The sequence below is a fragment of the Aotus nancymaae genome, unplaced genomic scaffold (assembly GCF_030222135.1).
Source record: "Aotus nancymaae isolate 86718 unplaced genomic scaffold, 86718_ANA_hifiasm-v0.15.2.pri h1tg000018l, whole genome shotgun sequence".
In the NCBI taxonomy this organism is placed as follows: Eukaryota; Metazoa; Chordata; class Mammalia; order Primates; family Aotidae; genus Aotus; species Aotus nancymaae.
The window spans coordinates 9,380,184-9,397,685 of NW_026988430.1; the positions used below are offsets into that span (position 1 = coordinate 9,380,184).

Sequence of the window (17,502 nt, forward strand, 5' to 3'; positions counted from 1 at the left end):
TACAAAGCTTACAGTCTTACTGTCTATCTAACAGTCATGTTCCCAGATGCTTACTCAAATGAGCTGAAAACATGTCAACACAAAAACCTGCACATGAATATTTATAGTAGCTTTACTGATAAATTGCCAAAACTTGGAGCAAACTAAGATGTCTTTCAATCAGTAGGTGGATAAACAAACTGTGGTACATCCCTACAATGGGGTATGATTAAGAGATAAAAAGAAAGAAGCTGGCCGAGTGTGGTGGCCCACACCTGTGATCCCAGCACTTTGGGAGGCCAAGGCAGGGGGATCACAAGGTCAGGAGTTCAAGACCAGCCTGGCCAACATAGCGAAACCCTGTCCCTACTAAAAATACAAAAATTAGCCAGGCGTGGTGGCGCATGCCTGTAATCCCAGTTACTCAGGAGGCTGAGGCAGAAGAATTGCTTGAACCTGGGAGGTGGAGGTTGCAGTGAGCCATGATCACACCACTGCACTCCAGCCTGGGCAACAAAACAGGGTGAGACTCCATCTCAAAAAAAAGAAAAAGGAAAAGAAAAGAAGCTATCAAGCCACGCAAAGATATGGAGGAAGCTTAAATGAACACTGCTAAGTGAAAGCAGCCTTTCTGGAGAGGCCACATACTACACGATTCCAACTCTGTGACATTCTGGCAAAGGCCACACCATAGAGGCAGTTAAAAATAGTGGTTGCCAGGGGTTCCAGAGCAGGAAAGGAAAGGGAAAGGGATGAAGAGGTGGTGCACAGGGAATTTTTAGAGCAGTGAAACTGCTCTGTGTGATGCCATGACGGTAGATACATGTCATTATATATTTGTCAAAACACATAAGATGCACAGCACAGAGTGAAGCCTATTGTAAATTATGGGCTTCAGTTAATAATATCTCAATAGTAGTTCATCAGTTCTAACAAATGCACTGCGCTAACACAAGAGGGAAATCTGGGGGAAACTGTGAGGGGAGGGAGGAGATATATGGGAACTCCATAGTTTTTGCTCGATTTTTTTTTGTAAACTTAAACCTGCTCTTAAAACTAATGCCTATTAATTGTTAAAAAATATAATACCAAGAATTGGCAAGGAAGTAGGGAAACTGAAATCCTCATATATTGCTGGTGGGAATGTAAAATTGTACAACCACATTAGAAAATAGATTGACAGTTTCTTTTCTTTTCTTTTTTTTTAAATCAAGGTCTTTCTCTGTCACTCAGGCTGAAGTGCAGTGGCATGATCACAGCTCACCGCAGCCTCGACCACCTGGGCCCAAGCGATCCTCCTACCTCAGCCTCCTGACTAGCTGGGACCACAGGTGTGCACTACCATGCCCAGCTACGTTTTAAACTTTTTGTATAGACAGGGTCTCCCTATGTTGCCCAGGCTGGTCTCGAACGCCTTGGTTGAAGTGATCCTACCACCTCAGCCTCCCAAAGTGCTGGGATTACCAGCACTAGCATGCTGGCATGAGCCACTGCACCCAGCTGGCAGTTTCTTAAAAAGCTAAAAATAAAGTTATCATTTGACCCAACAGTTCAACTCCCAGGACTCTACTAAAACAAATGAAAACAAATCCACACAAAGACTTCCACATGGACGTTCTAAACAGCATTATTGATGACAGCAAAATCTAGAAACCACCCAAATGTCCATCAGCTGATGAATGGATAAACAAAGGCAGCGTTTCCATGCAATGGATCTACTCTGTAATAAAAGGATGAGGCACTGACGCATGCTACCGCATGAGGAACCTCAAAAACAGTATGCTAAGGAGAAGCAGCCAGACCCGGGGACTGCATAGCGTACGACCCTCCTTATATGAAGTCGTTCATACTGACAGAAAATAATTCAATGGATTACCCAGAGCAGGAGGTGGGAGCAGGAATTAACCACAAACGGTCTCCAGGAAATTCTGGGGGGTGATGTAAAACTAGATGGTGGTGATGGTTACATAACTCTAAATTCTTTTAAAATCACTGAGTTGTATACTTATATATGAATTTTATGATATGTAAATAATAACTCACTAAAAGTTTACAAAATATAAAAATAGCCTGGGCATGGTGGCTCACGCCTGTAATCCTAGCACTTTGGGAGGCCAAGGCAGGCGGATCACAAGGTCAGGAGTTCGAGACCAGCCTGGCCAATATGGTGAAACTCTGTCTATGCTAAAAATACAAAAATTAGCCAGTGTGGTGGCACATGCTTGTTGTCCAAGCTACTCGGGAGGCTGAGGCAGGAGAATTGCTTGAACCCAGGAGGTGGAGGTTGCAGTGAGCTGAGATCATGCCACTGCACTCCAGCCTGGGTGACAGAGTGAGACTCTGGCTCAAAAAATAAATAAATAAAAAATAAGCCTCATGGAAAAGGTAAATTAAGAAAAAGACTAGCCAGAAGGGAAGGTGATGGGATGCACGTACACAAGCTGTCAGGCCCCGGTAACTGTTCTCTGTAAACCTGACTAGGAGTTTCTTGGTAGCCAAAGTGAATAGAGAAGTACTGCCCCCTGGAAGAGGAGGCATACTTAATTTCTTAAGAAATGCTGGGCTGGGTGCCTTGGCTCATGCCTGCAATCCCAGCACTTTGGGAGGCCAAGGCAGGACGACTGCTTGAGCCCAGGGACTCAAGACTAACCTGGACAACATAGCAAGATCCCATCTCTACAAAAGATCCCTTCTCTATCTCAGCCTCCCAGCTACTCAGGAGGCTCAGGTAGGAGGATCACTTGGGCCCAGGAGGTCAAGGCTGCAGTGAGCTGAGATGGCACCGCTGTACTCCAGCCTGGGCGACAGAGTGAGACCTGTCTCAAAAAAAAAAAAAAAAAGCCATTCCTAGCCTTCAGTTTCTTCAATTTCAAGAAGGATTTTTTGGGTGTGGTCTCATCCAGACACTAGAGAAAAAATATGAATAGTGTCTTAACAGTATCCAGGCCAGGTGAGGTGGCTCATACCTGTAATCCCAGCACTTTGGGAGGGCGAGGCCGGTGGGTCACCTGAGGTCAGGAGTTTGAGACCAGCCTGGCCAACATGGCGAAACCCTCTCTCTACTAAAAATACAACAATTAGCTGGGCGTCAGGGTGCATACCTGTAGTCCCAGCTACTTGGGAGGCTGAGGCAGGAGAATCACTTGAACTCAGGAGGTGGGGGTTGCAGTGAACCAAGATTGCACCACTGCACTCCAGCCTAGGCAACAGAGTGATACTCTGTCTCAAAACAACAAAACAAAAGAAATAATATTTTATGACAAAAGCAATAATGGGCTCCATAAAGTGGTTTCGTTTGCTGTTCCTTGATAAAGGCCACAAATATGATGCCAGAACACAGCCCAGAGAAGGCGATCTGCTGAGGCTAAGAACACACGGCCCAAGGATGTCGCTTTCTGAACGCCAAACTATATTAGAATAGTTAGTAAACTGGATGGAGTACCCAGAGGCCTTTAGAAAAATCCTCCATAAGTGTAATTTCTTCAGTAGGTTTTTAATGAGCTGGTAGTTATTATACAGGTGTTCTTCCCCAGCTAAGCAAGGCCTGGAGCGTGCCAGTGTTTCGCGTTGCTAATTAAGGGCATATCCTCCTGCAGAGCGATGGGAATTTATGCGAGAGGTGTGTTCCTAACGAATTCACATAACTCCAGACGCAAAGTAGGAGTCAAATGAGTTCAAATTCTGCTTATTAAACAAGACTTAAGTGTTTTGGGTTTTTTCGTTGTTGTTTTTTCATGTTTTTAAAAAATCATAGCTGGGCACAGTAGTTCACGCCTATAATCCCAGCACTTGGGGATACTGATTTGGGAGGATCACTTGAGTCCAGGAGTTCGAGACCAGCCAGGGCTTAGATGATAAAACTGGCAGCTCGCGAGGCCGGCCCTGCCTCCACGTGCCAGCCTTCCTCTGGCCCAGGCTGGTGACTCAGGCCAACATTTGAAGGCCCACCAGGAGAGGACTCCACCTACTATAGTATGACACTGTCTCTTCAAAAAATACAAAAATTAAAAAGTTAGCTGGATGTGGTGGCGTGCACCTGTAGTCCCTGCTACTCAGGAGGGTGAGGTGAGAAGATGCTTGAGCCCGGGAGGTCGATGCTGCAGTGAGCCATGATCGCACCACTGCACTCCAGCCTGGGCGACAAAGTGAGACCCTGTCTCAAAAAATATATGAAATCACATAATTCAAATCTGTGTTAAATGAGACCTCTCTTTCAATGATCAAAGGAGCAGAAAGTCCAGGTCCTTCTATGTTCTGGTTGGGCTCGTTCCCTTGTAGAAATGTCCCTCTGTGCTGGCTACAGGATATGGTTGCCATTCGGCTCCTGGCCAGCCTGGGGCACAGGTCAGTGTCATGGTCCCAGCTCATGAGGAATCCGGAAGAAAAAAGATTTGTGACTTTACACTGCTACGATTTTTCGGTTCTTTGCTAATCCGCATTCACTTTTTGGCTTGTGTAAATTGCAGGAGAGGAGGGAAGTCATTGCTTGAAATAAGAATGGAACTATTATCAGCAAAATACTTTAGCCCTTCATGTGTATGAACAAGTTCATCCTCACAGCCCTGTGAGGTCTTGGGGAGGGCAGAGGTATGTAAATTGTGTCCCCAAGTCAGGCTTTGGATCAAAGTGGTACTCACACAGACGGCCTCAAACAGGTGAAAGACGCTATAAACCGGCAAGACCTGGCCCACCAGGGCGATGACATCTCTGCAGAAGAAATGAGAAAGCGTAAGACACAGAGGTAGCCTTGGGGACCCATTTATCTCCCTTCTATTCCATGCCCCCACCCCCTGCCAAGAAAACGCTTTGGAATAGAGGTAGTTGCCCCACACAGATGTAACTGGCACTGCTAGCCCAGAATTTTCTATGTGTCTGTGGGTCACACCTCAAACTTCAGAGAACCCCCATAATTTTGTACTGCCCTTCAATTAGCCTCTTGTCTGTGGACAGGCAGGTTATGAAGGCCTAGAGTGGACAGAGATTGACTCCTCAGACATGATTTAAGTATCTCTGCCCTCCCCAAGACCTCGCTGGGCTGTGAGGATGAACTTGCTAATACACATGAAGGGCTAGCTGTATAGTAAGTGCCCAAAGTATTTGCTGATAATAGTTCCATCCTTATTTCGAGCAAAGAGCCTGGACTCTTCCTGCTTCCTTTGGGCCCAGCACTGGGCCAGGCACATGATAAATCTCTGAGGACAGGCTGGGAACCCCTGTGACATTTTCCAAAAGTCAGCATAGAAAACTGATTACCTACTCATCATTGGTAAAAATGTGCCCCAGCTGATTTCTCAGGATGCTTATCAGGGTGCCCAGGACCAGGGAAATGCCAACTGGAAGAGACAAAAGGTGCAGCAATGACAGACCCCAACCCAGGGAGCACCCTGCTCAGATCAGCAAAGGGCGGACCGCTTTGTCAGTGCAAGTCAGCCCAGCCCTCTGCAATTAGGTGCCTTTCGTCACGGGCCCTGATGTCCCCTGCATCCGAGGCGTTCATTTGGGCTAGACACTCAGTTTGGTAGGAAGGGCAGTGTGGAAGATGCTTTCACTCCACTGGTTCTCAGAGTAGGGGGCACGCTGGTCCAGCAGCATCCGCATCACCTGGGAACTTGTTAGAAACGCAGATTCTCAGACCCTGCCTCCCATCTACTGAATCAAAGCCTGCTGGAGAGCCCCAGCAATCTGTGACCAGCCCTCTTGGGGATTCCAGCGCAGACTACAGCCTGAGAACCACTGCTTTCTACAGGGAAGCCGGTGTGAGCCTTCAGTCTAAGAAAGCACAGCCATGATGTCGGAGGACACGAGTGGCTCCTTCTCAAGGGAGGGTGGGCAGCTGCCGAGATCACGGGGGTGCTGGGAGGGCCGGGCTTGCAGAAGGACTCTGGACGGTGAGAAGAGTGCTGGACAGGAAGGGCCTTCAAAGAGTCAGGCTTTTCTCTAAGGTGAGTGGTAGAAGCCAGCGATCTCCAGAAGAGTCCCAGAATCATAGCAGCAGGAAAGGCGTGAGTGGGGGTGGGGACAAGGTGGTGGGAGGGACGCTTGCTGCTCAGGGAGGGGCAGCTGTCAGCTTATCAGTAGAGGCTGGCCTGGGTCAGATGGCAGGTCCAGCAGGCTTGGAAGATAAACCTGGCAGCTCCCGAGGCCAGCCCTGCCTCCACCGTGCCAGCCTTCCTCTGGCCCAGGCTGGTGACTCAGGCCCATGTTTGAAGGCCCACCAGGAGAGGACTCCACCTACCTATGAGAAGCACACCTGAGACAGCCGAGCGTTTGGCCTGCACAGTGTCCGCAGCCCCCAGAGCCATCCCCACTCGGACACACACCCCGATGCTGAGCCCCAAGGGAATCTGGGATCAACGATAAAAAAGCACTGTGAGTGGGGCCGCCCTGTCACCCCTGCAGTCCTGAGCCAGCCTGGGCCAAGAGGGGTGGGAGTGGGAAGGCGGAGCAGACCTCAGGCCTGCAGCCTAAGAGGCGTGTGGCATTCTTGCTGCTGACAATGAGGCAGGGAGGGCTGGGGCTGGGAGAAGGGTGGGGGGACCCCCCATGAGCCGCCACCACCTGTGCCATCAGAGGCAGTCCCACCACCACCTGTGCCATCAGAGGCAGCACAGGCAGGTGGGCCTTGCAACCGAAATCACTGTGTGGTCAAAATCCAATGAGAAACAGATTTTAAAGAGGTGACTATGGTCTTAAGTATACCTGAAAAGCTCCCTGTAAGAAAAAAGAGAGTTCAGCAACAAACGTTCGTAAAAATGGTTTTGTAACGTAGATTTTGTGAATCCTTTGCTTAAACGTGGGGTCTAGGACAGCATGCCCCCAGGACGCTGGCAGATGCCAACCGGAGTGACCTGGAGTGGCGTGGGCATCATGAGGAAGATGATGGTATGTCTCTGTGGGGAGTACAGGGGAGGCGGGGACTGTGGTGGCAGAGAGCCCGTGGCCCTGCTGGGGATGCTGTCACCCAACTCTGGCCAACTGCAGTGTGCAGGAACGTGGGCCTGCTACTCAATGGAATGTGCATTTCTTAAGAAAATCCAAAAATAAGATTGTGGTGTGAAATCTCCCAATTTTAAAATAATGCTAATTAATTTTAAAAATTCCCACATCTGTGAGTGAAATACCACCCTTGGTGGACAGGTCGTGGGCACCTGTGTGTGAGCCCTGGCGTAAGCTGAGCAGGGTCCCTCGGCAGACGGAGACAGCCTCAGGTGACAGCGGCCCCCCAATGACACCTCCAGCCGTCAGGTGGGGGATGTGGGGAAGGCACCCCTGCAGGAGCCTTACTTACCATGTAGGTCACGGTGGCCACCTCGTAGATGACAGCCTGGGCGGAGAGATCCTCCACGCTGAGCAGCCCTGGAGGAGAGGCTTTCCGTGAGCCCAGCCTGCAGCCCCAGACACCCAGACCCTGCACCGACAGGACGCTGCTCTGTTTTGGGAACTCCGGCAAATTTTTTTTTTCTCTTTGAGACAGGGTCTCACTCTGTCACCCAAGCTGGAGTGCAGTGGCACAAATATGGCTCACTGCAACCTCTGCCTCCTGGCTTAGGTGATCCTCCCACCTCAGGCTCCCAAGTAGCTGGGACTACAGGTGTTGCAACCACACCAGTTAATTTTTGTAGTTTTTGTAGAAACCGTGTTTCGCCGTGTTGGCCAGCCTGGTCTCGAACTCCTGGCTTCAAGTGATCCACCTGCCTCAGCCTTTCAAAGTGCTGGGATTACAGGTGTGAACCACCACGCCCAGCTGATTTTGAAGGGCAGACTGGTAACAATAACAACAAAAAGACATTCCTTCTGGTCTTCAACCTGTTAGGAAAATTCTGCCCACTGCCCCAGAGGCCCCTGCAGGCTTCCACGTGTGGTTCGTCTTTCCAGATGAACTCAGGGGGCAGCGTGAGGGAGGGGACAGAGAACGGGGCCAGGGTCTGGCAACCCAAGATCGGTTCTCAGCCCTGCCACCGACTTCCTGTTTGTGGAGTTCCTCTGTTCCCGGGGCCCCATTTTCTCATCTGTTAATGCGGGGCAGAGGTTCTGATATTCAGGCTACCTCGAGTCCTCACTTCACCGAGTGCTCTGATGAGCACACACAAGACAGCAGGCAGGAGCCTCACACTTGCGAGCCCAGGCCTCTGTTCACACCCACAAACCAGCTCATTTGATCTCTCAGTTCTCCTTGCCTCGGCCACCTCCCACGGGCACCTGCTCCACCCGGCCCCTGCTGGGATTCAGGCACAAAAGGCCCAGGCCTGCCTCCTGGACGCTCACAGCCTAGTGGGGAGGCAGATCGGCAACAGACTGACCACCCCACTGGGCAGTGGTGCTCTCTGGGTCCATGCCTGGGGGTCTGACCAATGGAATCAGAAGGGGGCTGGTGAGCTGCCATCCTGGGGAGGGGGCTTCTGGGCTGGGTGAGCCGCCCACACGCCATTGTGCACCCCGCCCCCTCGCTCTTCCACATACCCATGAGGAAGCTCCCGACCTCGTAGGCCCACCACTCGATGCAGATCATGAGCATACTGGGGACAGCCAGGGAGAAGAAGGGGCCCCAGTCCTGCAGGCACTGGCTGGACCAACCTGGAACAGAGACCCCTGAGCTGGCAGCCTGCCCGGCTGGCCCTCCTGCTTCCCGCTCCCCACTGCCAGGAGGCCCCTAAACACCTTTGGCTCTTCCTGCTCTGGGGCTTAGCAGGCCCAGGCACTGGGTGTTTTGCAGAGGGAATGCGGATGGTCTAGAGCTGGTGCTGGGCCCACGGTGGAGGAGCATGCAGGAACAGGATACCAGGCTCACCTGGCCGGTTCACGGGTGGCCCAGTCAGCCCAGGGATGGGTGTTGGTCCCCACTCCACCCTCAACACTGTGGGATCTTGGGCAACTACCCGCCACTCTGCAGGCTCTGTTCCCATCTGAAAACCCCAGGCCTTAGCTCTGCCCTGCCTCCCCCGGGGGTTTTCAGAGGCAGCTTGAGATCAAGGATGGTGGTGTGCCTCAAAGGCTTGAAAGGGGCTTAGCTAGGGCCCCGCCCCCAGGTGAGGCCCCACAGGCCCGCAGAGCTGTTCCTGAAATGCCTGGCAAGAGGAGGTCCTCTTTGTATGGGATTGGCTCTCAAGAGGCAGAACAGCACAGGCAGGCCCCAACATGCCTGGTGTTTCGGCAAATGACTTAATCTCCGTCTGTCATAATCTCCTCTTTGTAAGATGGGGCTAATGAGGTGTAGCGAGGCTTAAATGAAGCCAGGAATATCAGGCACCCCACACACTGCTGACACCTGGTCTTCCATGCCTGTCACTGCTCTCACCGCCATCCTGAGAGCAGGGGCTGGGCAAGAAAGCTCCCTGGGCCAGACTTCTGTGAGGGACCCATCAGGGCTCTACATTGTGACACCTTGGATGAAGGGACGCTGGGCCCTTGGAGCTGGGAAGCAAAGGGGAAGGAGGGGGGCCATGCAGGGTCCTGCGCCTTCTGCCTGCTGACCGCCCTGCCTGGGGCAGCACCGCCACTGGCCTGCTCAGCCTCCCAGAGCAGACCAGGCCTCCCACCTGCCCACGTCTCCAGGTGCAGCTTCTTCAGCATGATGTAGAGAAGGAGGAAGACAGTCTGTGCGAACTGGGAGATGATGTTGGCATAGGCAGAGCCTCTGGGAAAGGACGGAGAGCAGGGTTAGGACTGATGCCGACTCTCTGCCACCCACTGATGCCACTCTCTGGGACTGAAGCCACTCGCTGCCTGAGGGAGAGATGGCTCTGGCAGCCAGCCCATGTGGGGCAGGCATGGCTCTGCTCTACCCCCATCCTGGGATCGGACGCAGCCAGACCCCACAGGCACCTCTGACCATGGTGACTCTACCCAGGCAGCCATGACTACAGCGTCCTGGGGCCACTGCCAGTGCCCACTTTGCCTCTCCTGGTGGGCTGGGGCAGGAGTGGGGAGTGGCTGTCCTCTCACCCAATCAGGCCTCAAACTGAGGTCCCCAAGGGACCATCAGGCCCCTCCAACTCCCCATAACCCCCCACTTCAGGACAGCACAGGCAGGGCCAGGATGGTGACTGACCTGTCTTTACCAGGGGTGGGGAGCTTGGTGGGCAGTGCCCCCTGACCAGGCCCCACCAGCCCCCGGGCTCACCTGATCCCCAGGTCCAGCACAGAGACCAGGGCGTAGTTGCCCATACCGTTGACACAGTTGCCCACCACACCACTGAGGACTTGGGGCCACGTGATCTTCTGAAAGAAATGAAAACTGGCCCTGCTAAGGTGTGAGTGGGATGCATGGCGGGTGGACAGACCCAGGGTGTGGAATGGGGACTCGCTCTCCTGCCCCTTCAGACATCCTCGTCCGGGAATTGGAAGAAGCTGGGACGCACAGCCTCTCACCCGCCTCTGTGTGGAGGTCAGGACATGGCGTGGTGGGCTGGAAGTGACCCCTTTCCGGAGCTGGTTCACAGAAGGTGGAGAGAAGGGGAAAGCCCCAGGCCCCTCCCACTGGAACAGGGCAGTGTGCTGGGAGAAGGGCCGCCCCCATGCCAAAGACCTGTACCTGATTTTGCAAATATTTTGCCAGCAGATTGTAAAGAAAAATCACCTGTATGAAAAGCAAACCCAAACATATCAGTAACAATGACCAAAATCCACCAAATAAGCATTAACCAACATTCCTTTCCAGGACATGGTACCCTAGATTGGGGCAATTATTTATCAAAGTATGTCTGGGACCCCTCAGTTACAGCCAAAGCCCACCTGACCACCTGGACTCGTGCTCTGGCCCGGCCTATGGGAGAGGCCCCCTCAGGACTCCCTTCTGCCGCAGGGGAGATGAGCAGGCGTGTTTTGGCTCTGAGAGAGGACCCTTTGCACACCTGCGCATGGTGCACAGTGCCTGGTAGGCCTTCTGGCTGCTAAGCCAGGTCTCTGTCAGCTTTGGAAGGTAAGAAGATGACCCAAGGGGATTTGAAGGAGTGATCTGGAGTGGGGAATGGCAGGTACTGAGCCATGCTGGCCTAGATTAGCCTATGCTGAGCAAGTTCAAGACCCTACGGGGCAGCGGGGGAGAGGGGGCACGCCCTTCCCTGGCCAGGGAGGACCGCAGGGGAGTGTGCGTGGCAGTGTGTGCGTTGGGGGCACTGTCCCTGCCCTTTCTCTCTTCTCTTAAGGAGTATAGAACAGGCATCAACTGAAACCCAGCCCAGGGCCCACGCCTTCCTTGTGCCGTTGCTCCCCTTAGCCCTCCACTTCTTTTCAGCATCGTGTACTGATTAAGAGTCCGGAGCTGGAATGGACTGGGTTCAGTTCCTGGCTCTGCGTCTTCTGAGATGTGTGATCTTGGGCAAGTTACTTAACCTCACTGAGTTTATTTCCTCACTGTTATTATGGGGCTAATGATAGTGTGTGTGTGTACTTAAGATACACTTAACATTTGACATACATAAATATTGCAAAGTTAATATTGCAAAGTGCTTACAAAATAATATATGGGACATCTGAGCATTCCAAGTGTTAGCTGAGCACTACATAAGTCAGTATTATTAGCAATTAACTTCTGCAGCTGCATTTTATGGAAGAACCTTGACTTATTTGATAAAGACGACGCCACAGTGATCTCTATAGGGCATTTCCCCCGACCCAGTGCCAATAGTCCTGGTTGACAAGAGGCCACCATCTTGGTCTGAATAGCCAAAGTATGGTTTGTATGGAAGACTCAGAGAAGAGCAGCCCTATAAGGTGGTTTCCACGATCTGGAAGAAATCTGTAACCAGCCAGGCCCCAAAGAGGTCATGGCACTGGCCTGGCAGAGAGGTGGGTGTGGCTGGGTCTACCAGGACTGCATGCTGTTGGGGCACCCCACCTTCAACCCTGACCTCTTCCCTGCCCAGTTCCCTGGCCTACAACTCTGCCCCTGGCGCCCTGGAGGCTACAGTGTCAAAAGGTGAGCTCAGCCTGGCAGGGCCGGACAGCACACAGAACTGCCAGTCCCCACAGGCATCGCTAAGCTGCAGTTGAACAGTGAAGCACTGGGCTGTGGAATAGACATATGGATCACCAGGTCACGGGACAGACGGACACTGACCCAGACAGATGCACTGTTCATTCATTTAGTAATTAACAAAGTAATGCAGAAAGGAGAGAATATGCAATAAACGCTGTTCAAAAAATTTTAAGTTCATTGGATTAATGACTTAAATGTAAAAATAGAAACACTGGAAGGGTCCAAAAATATATAAGCAAATGTGTATATAATCTTGCTGTGAGTTAAGTCTTTTAAGCTCGTTAAAGACATAAGGAAAAGGACTTACATACACATTCAAAATTCTTTAAATCAGAAACATAAACAGAATAAAAGGCAAAGGATTAAAGTATTCTTTAATAAGAATTATAATACTTAGAAAAAGATTAACCCACTAAAATAAGCGAAGAGCTATTCACAGAATGAACACATGAGAAAATGTTCAACTTTGTTATCAATAAAAAAAATACAGGCCAGGCACGGTGGCTCACACCTGTAATCCCAACACATTGGGACACCAGCCCAACCAAAATGGTGAAACCCCGTCTCTACTAAAAATACAAAAATTAGTCAAACGTGGTGGTGCGCACCTGTAATCCCAGCTACTCAGGAAGCTGAGGCAGGAGAATCGCTTGAACCAGGAGGGAGAGGTTTGCAGTGAGCCAAGATCATGCTACCTCACTCCAGCCTGGGCAACACAGCAAGACTCCATCTCGAAAGAAAGAAAGAAAGAGAGAGAAAGGAAGGAAGGCAGGCAGGCACGTTAAAACTATTTCTAATTGGAAGAACTCTTAATAATAGTGTATGCTAATGAAGTTTTTGCTGGCTGGGGTAGAAATTGGTACCGTTTGGCAATGTCTCAAAAGCCATTCACTGAGCAATTCCACTTCCAGTAATGCATGTCCATAACTGATAATTTCCTTGGAAATCATTACAGATGACTCACAAAGATTTTTCTTTAAGAATATCACAAATCTTATTTATAATAGTTTGTATTATAAGTAGGGATTGCTTAATAAATTATGGCATAATTATGGGTACCAAATAACCTTTGGAATTGATATTGCGGAAGGCTATTTCATCATATAAAGAGACTAATGATAGTTTTAAAGGGGAAAAGCATATTATAATACAATATACACATATTGATCCCATTTCAATTTGTGTGTATGTGTGTGTTTGAATACACACACCCATGAATAGAAATAATCCTGGAGGCCCGAGTGTGGTGGCTCACACCTGTAATTCCAGCACTTTGGGAGACTGAGGTGGCGGATCACTTCCCGAGGTCAGGAGTTCAAGACCAGCCTGGCCAACATGAAGAAACTCCATCTCTACTAAAAATACAAAAATTAGTCAGGTGTGTTGGTGCATGCCTGTAATCTCAGCTACTTGGGAGGCTGAGGCAGAATGGCTGGAACCCAGGAGGCGGAAGTTGCAGTGAGCCAAGATCGTGCCACTGCGCTCCAGCCTGGGTGACAAAGCGAGACTCCGTCTAGAAAAAAAAAGAAAAATTCTGGAGAGAGATAGTAACATATGTTGTCTCTGGGTGGTAGAATTATAGGTGATTTGAATTCTTTCTGCCTCACGCTTTTCATATTTTCTCCATTAAACATTTTCAAATCAGAAAAACATGTTATACTATGCTTGCTCAGCATAGGTTAAAATTCAGTTTGCACCAACTGCAAAGGGAACTTCTCTTCTGTCAATCATTCTCATGGCCCAGCAGGAAGTCATAGCAGGATAAAGATCTTCCCCAGCAGTTAGGGTGGAAAAGCAAAAAGCCAGAATTTAGGGGAATGTGATTCCGTGCTCAGCCAACAGGGTCACCTACCGGAAGTCCTGGGATGAAAATCATCACGTAGTCCTGGGTCAACCTGCAGGAGAAGGAGAAGCTCTGGAGCTGACCAGGCTGTGGCCCGGGGAGGCAGGGCCCGGTCCCCTGTGCCCTCCAGGACTGGGTGCTTGGCTGCCGTCCCAGGGCATCCTGGGCCCCTAGGTTTGAGGAGAGGTTTTACCAGGCCCTGCAGATCTCAGCCAGGACTGTGAAACTTCCGCATCAGGGGCTGCTGCTCTAAGATGCTAAGCAGGTGCCAGGAGGGGCAGCTGAAGCAACCAAATACCCAGGCCTCAGGACTAGGGAACTTAAATTCAGAGTAACATCTCGTTTTGTAAGAAAAAAAGGTTATATCTTAAAAAGGAATAACCAAATGAAATGTACATAATATAAATGAACAAGGGCTCCCTTGTTCCTCTGAATTTAATAATAAACTATGGGCCGGACACAGTGGCTCACGCCTGTAATCCCAGCACTTTGGGAGGCTGAGGTGGGTAGATCACAAGGTCAGGAGATCGAGACCATCCTGGCCAACATAGTGAAACCCCGTCTCTACTAAAAATACAAAAATTAGCCGGGTGTGGCGGTGTGCGCCTGTAGTCCCAGCTACTCAGAAGGCTGAGGCAGGAGAATCGCTTGAACTCGAGAGGCAGAGGTTGCAGTGAGCCAAGACTGCACAACTGTATTCCAGCCTGGGCCACAGAGTGACACTCCATCTCAAAAAATAATAAATGCTACTACTACTAATAAAACTATAATTCATCAAAAATTGGTTGTCATCTCTCTCCTTTTTGGAATATGGGAAAATGCACACACTGCATTTTTTCAAAAGCATCCATAAAGCTCCAACTGTGTGCAGGCACACAAATGCAAATAAAATGCAAATCCCAAATTGTTTCTTGCCTTGCCTCCTAAATTAAAACTGGGCGTTTGTCCGCCTCTGTCCCCTGCTGGCCGCTGCTGGAGCCGCAGCCATGGGAGAGAATCCCCAAACCAAAGCCTGGAAGGTACACACAGGCACCGTGCACTGTGACCACTCGTGGCCTAGAGAAGTACGGGGCTTGGTGGGGGGTCGGGATGGCTTCTTTAGGGTTTCCCAGGAGCCTCCAGGTCTCTGGCAAGCCCCAACTCCCCAGCTGGAGCCCGGCGCACCTGGACACTTCTGGGTCCTGCCTGAAGAGCAGCAGGATGTGCTGGGTGTTGAGGAAGAGCGCCCAGCAGGGGAGGCAGCAGAGGAGCAGGACCAGCGTGCCCCGCTGCAGGATCACGCCCACGTGCTTCTTGTTGGGGCTGCCGAAGCTCTGCAAAACAGCCCGCCCCGCATCAGCCTTTTCCGCTACCCCGGACATTCCGATGCCCCGCGCGGGGAGCAGGCGCCAGCAGTGTGTGGCGGAGCCTGCGGCCTCTGCTACTGCAGCCTGGAACGGCACAGCGGCCTTCCTGAGCCCGCAGCCCACCACTGTCTCCACTGTTTTCCAAAAATCCAAGGAGGAAGAAAGCACGTGGGATTTCCTCGCATGTCACCGGCGAGTAAGTGGTAGCCAGGACCAAGCCCAGGTCCACCGAGAAGCTAGAACCCCAGGGAGAGGTGAGGCCTGGCCGCTTTGTGACCCCATGGCCGCCTGGGCAGCCCCTGCTGGACTGCAGGCTCCTGCGAGCAGGGAGGTTCCTTCTGTGTCCCCTCGGCTCGTGCCTGCATGTAGGCAGCCGAACTAGGAGTGAGAAGGGGGAACCGGTTGTCTTTCTCTACTTGGTGACCTCCTCTGGGGGCAAGAGGTCAGGAAACTGTCTCCACCATCTCCACCCTTTTCTCCTGGCCCAGACTCCTTCAAAGGGGAGCGTCTGTTTCCCTGATTGCCTGTGATCCTTGGAGCTGGGGCAAGAGCAGCTGCCCCCTGGGCCCCTCACTCCCAGATCACCTGAGTGGGCCCCTCCCACCTGCCATCTCCGGGGCACCTGTGGGATTGGCTCTGCCCTTGCCTGGCTTTCTGCCTAGCTCTGGGAGGTCACCCACCTGAGACATCAAGGTGTCACACGCGGAAGACAAACCAGCTCCTACGGAAACTCCGCAGACATTGACAAACTGGCACCGCACACAGGAGAAGACAAGAGCTTGTCAGGAGAGGCCCATGCATCTGGGATGAGCCTGCGTCGGGAAATGTCACCCAGCAGGCAGTGGTGGCAGAGGTGGCTCTGCTCAGCAGCCTCATGTGCTGTGTGCCTGAGAGCAGACTGCCTCCATCTCTGGCCTCAGGTCCCACCTATGAAGGTGGCTGTCCAGCCATGTGGGTGTGTCTTCCCATCCCTGAGTAGCCACCCAAGACGGGCCCACCCAGGAACCTGGTGGAGAAGCCTGGGGAGAGAACCTCCCTGCTCTGGGCCAGGCTGGGTACTCACGGCCACTGCGAGGGTCACCGACGCCAGCTCCGCCTTGCCCAGGTGCCCACAGAACACAGTGCTCACTATGTAGTTCATAAAAGTCAGCATCTGGAACAGGAACTGGAGGACAGCGACCGGGTCAGACCCAGGCCACAGGCGCCACCACCCTCACGGCCCCGTCCTGCAAGACAGGCCTCTCCAGCTGTGAGGGCCCCACACCAGTGACCCGGGAGGTCACCTACGCCTGGGGGAGCCAGGGCTGGAGGTCAGGTGGCCTGAGCCCAGCTCCCATTCTGCCTTCTGCAGCTGAAGTCACCCCTGGCCTCCATGTCCCTACCCAGAAAGGCCAGTGCACGATGGACACCCAGTGCAGTGCCTGGCGCCAGAAGCTTGACCCAAGTGTCTGATGCTGCTATTGCTGTTCCTAGTATAATAGGTCAGGCCACACACCCCCAAAAAAGGAGGGGAATTTAATACACCAAAATCTTAGTAATGGCTACTTCCAAGCAGTTGGATTTCAGTTAAATTTCTTTCTTCTTTATAACTTTTCATTTTTTCCTGAAGGTTTTACAGGGGGTGAAAATCCATTACTCTTTTTTTTTTTTTTTGAGATGGAATTTTTGCTCTTGTCGCACAGGCTGGGGTGCAATGGCAAGATCTCGTTTCACTGCAACCTCCCAGTCCCTGGTTCAAGCCATTCTCCTGCCTCAGCCTCTGAAGTAACTGGGATTACAGGTATGTGCCACCACGACTGGCTAATTTTTGTATTTTTAATAGAGACAGGGTTTCACCTGTTTGAGACAGGGTCTCGAACTCCTGACCTCAGGTGATCCGCCCTCCTCGGCCTCCCGAAGTGCTGGGATTACAGGCGTGAGCCACCCCACCAGGCCCATTACTCTTTATGGTCAGGGAAAAAATGAAATGTGTATAAAACAGTTTCCGCTTTGGACATGAAATGGGTAGCTGGCCCCTGCTTCCCCCTGGGAAGGTGCTGCAGGCTTTGTGCATCTCCAGGTCCCATTTGTCCTGGAGTCATCTTCCAATTCAGGTGTCTGTGGGTTTCCAGCTGAGACACACCCACCCCTTCTGTGTGGGGGCTGCCTGCTGTTGAGCAAAGTCAGGCCCCACTGCCACTGGGGATCGTCCAGGGACAGCCTCCAGGAGCCATCCTGCTGTCCCCAGGCTCTGCGCCTGGCAGTCAACATGGGCAGTTTCTGGGGAAAATGTGAGCACATTTCTGGATCCTGCCTGCAAGGCGGACACCCTCCGCCTCTCCGCTTTCTCCACTCCCTGCCTGCCCCCTAGCCCAACC

At 51.7% G+C, this 17,502-nt stretch overlaps 1 protein-coding gene across 4 annotated transcripts in view; it reads right to left on the reverse strand.

Annotated features, from left to right (window-relative positions):
- SLC47A2 (solute carrier family 47 member 2) overlaps positions 1 to 17,502 on the reverse strand; it is a 34,137-nt gene that overhangs the window by 13,828 nt on the left and 2,807 nt on the right. For 3 of the 4 annotated variants that reach the window (XM_064378256.1, XM_012472070.3, XM_012472071.2), the window contains 12 exons: positions 16,209 to 16,310; positions 15,826 to 15,894; positions 14,964 to 15,112; positions 13,809 to 13,851; positions 10,511 to 10,555; positions 10,100 to 10,197; positions 9,516 to 9,613; positions 8,440 to 8,553; positions 7,268 to 7,335; positions 6,215 to 6,323; positions 5,237 to 5,312; positions 4,617 to 4,686 (listed from right to left, as the gene is read on the reverse strand). In XM_064378256.1, coding sequence (XP_064234326.1) covers positions 4,617 to 4,686; positions 5,237 to 5,312; positions 6,215 to 6,323; positions 7,268 to 7,335; positions 8,440 to 8,553; positions 9,516 to 9,613; positions 10,100 to 10,197; positions 10,511 to 10,555; positions 13,809 to 13,851; positions 14,964 to 15,112; positions 15,826 to 15,894; positions 16,209 to 16,310 — 1,041 coding nt within the window. Of the gene's footprint in view, positions 1 to 4,616; positions 4,687 to 5,236; positions 5,313 to 6,214; positions 6,324 to 7,267; positions 7,336 to 8,439; positions 8,554 to 9,515; positions 9,614 to 10,099; positions 10,198 to 10,510; positions 10,556 to 13,808; positions 13,852 to 14,963; positions 15,113 to 15,825; positions 15,895 to 16,208; positions 16,311 to 16,981; position 17,502 lie in introns of those variants that run through there. The other variant, XM_064378258.1, reaches the window with a different exon arrangement.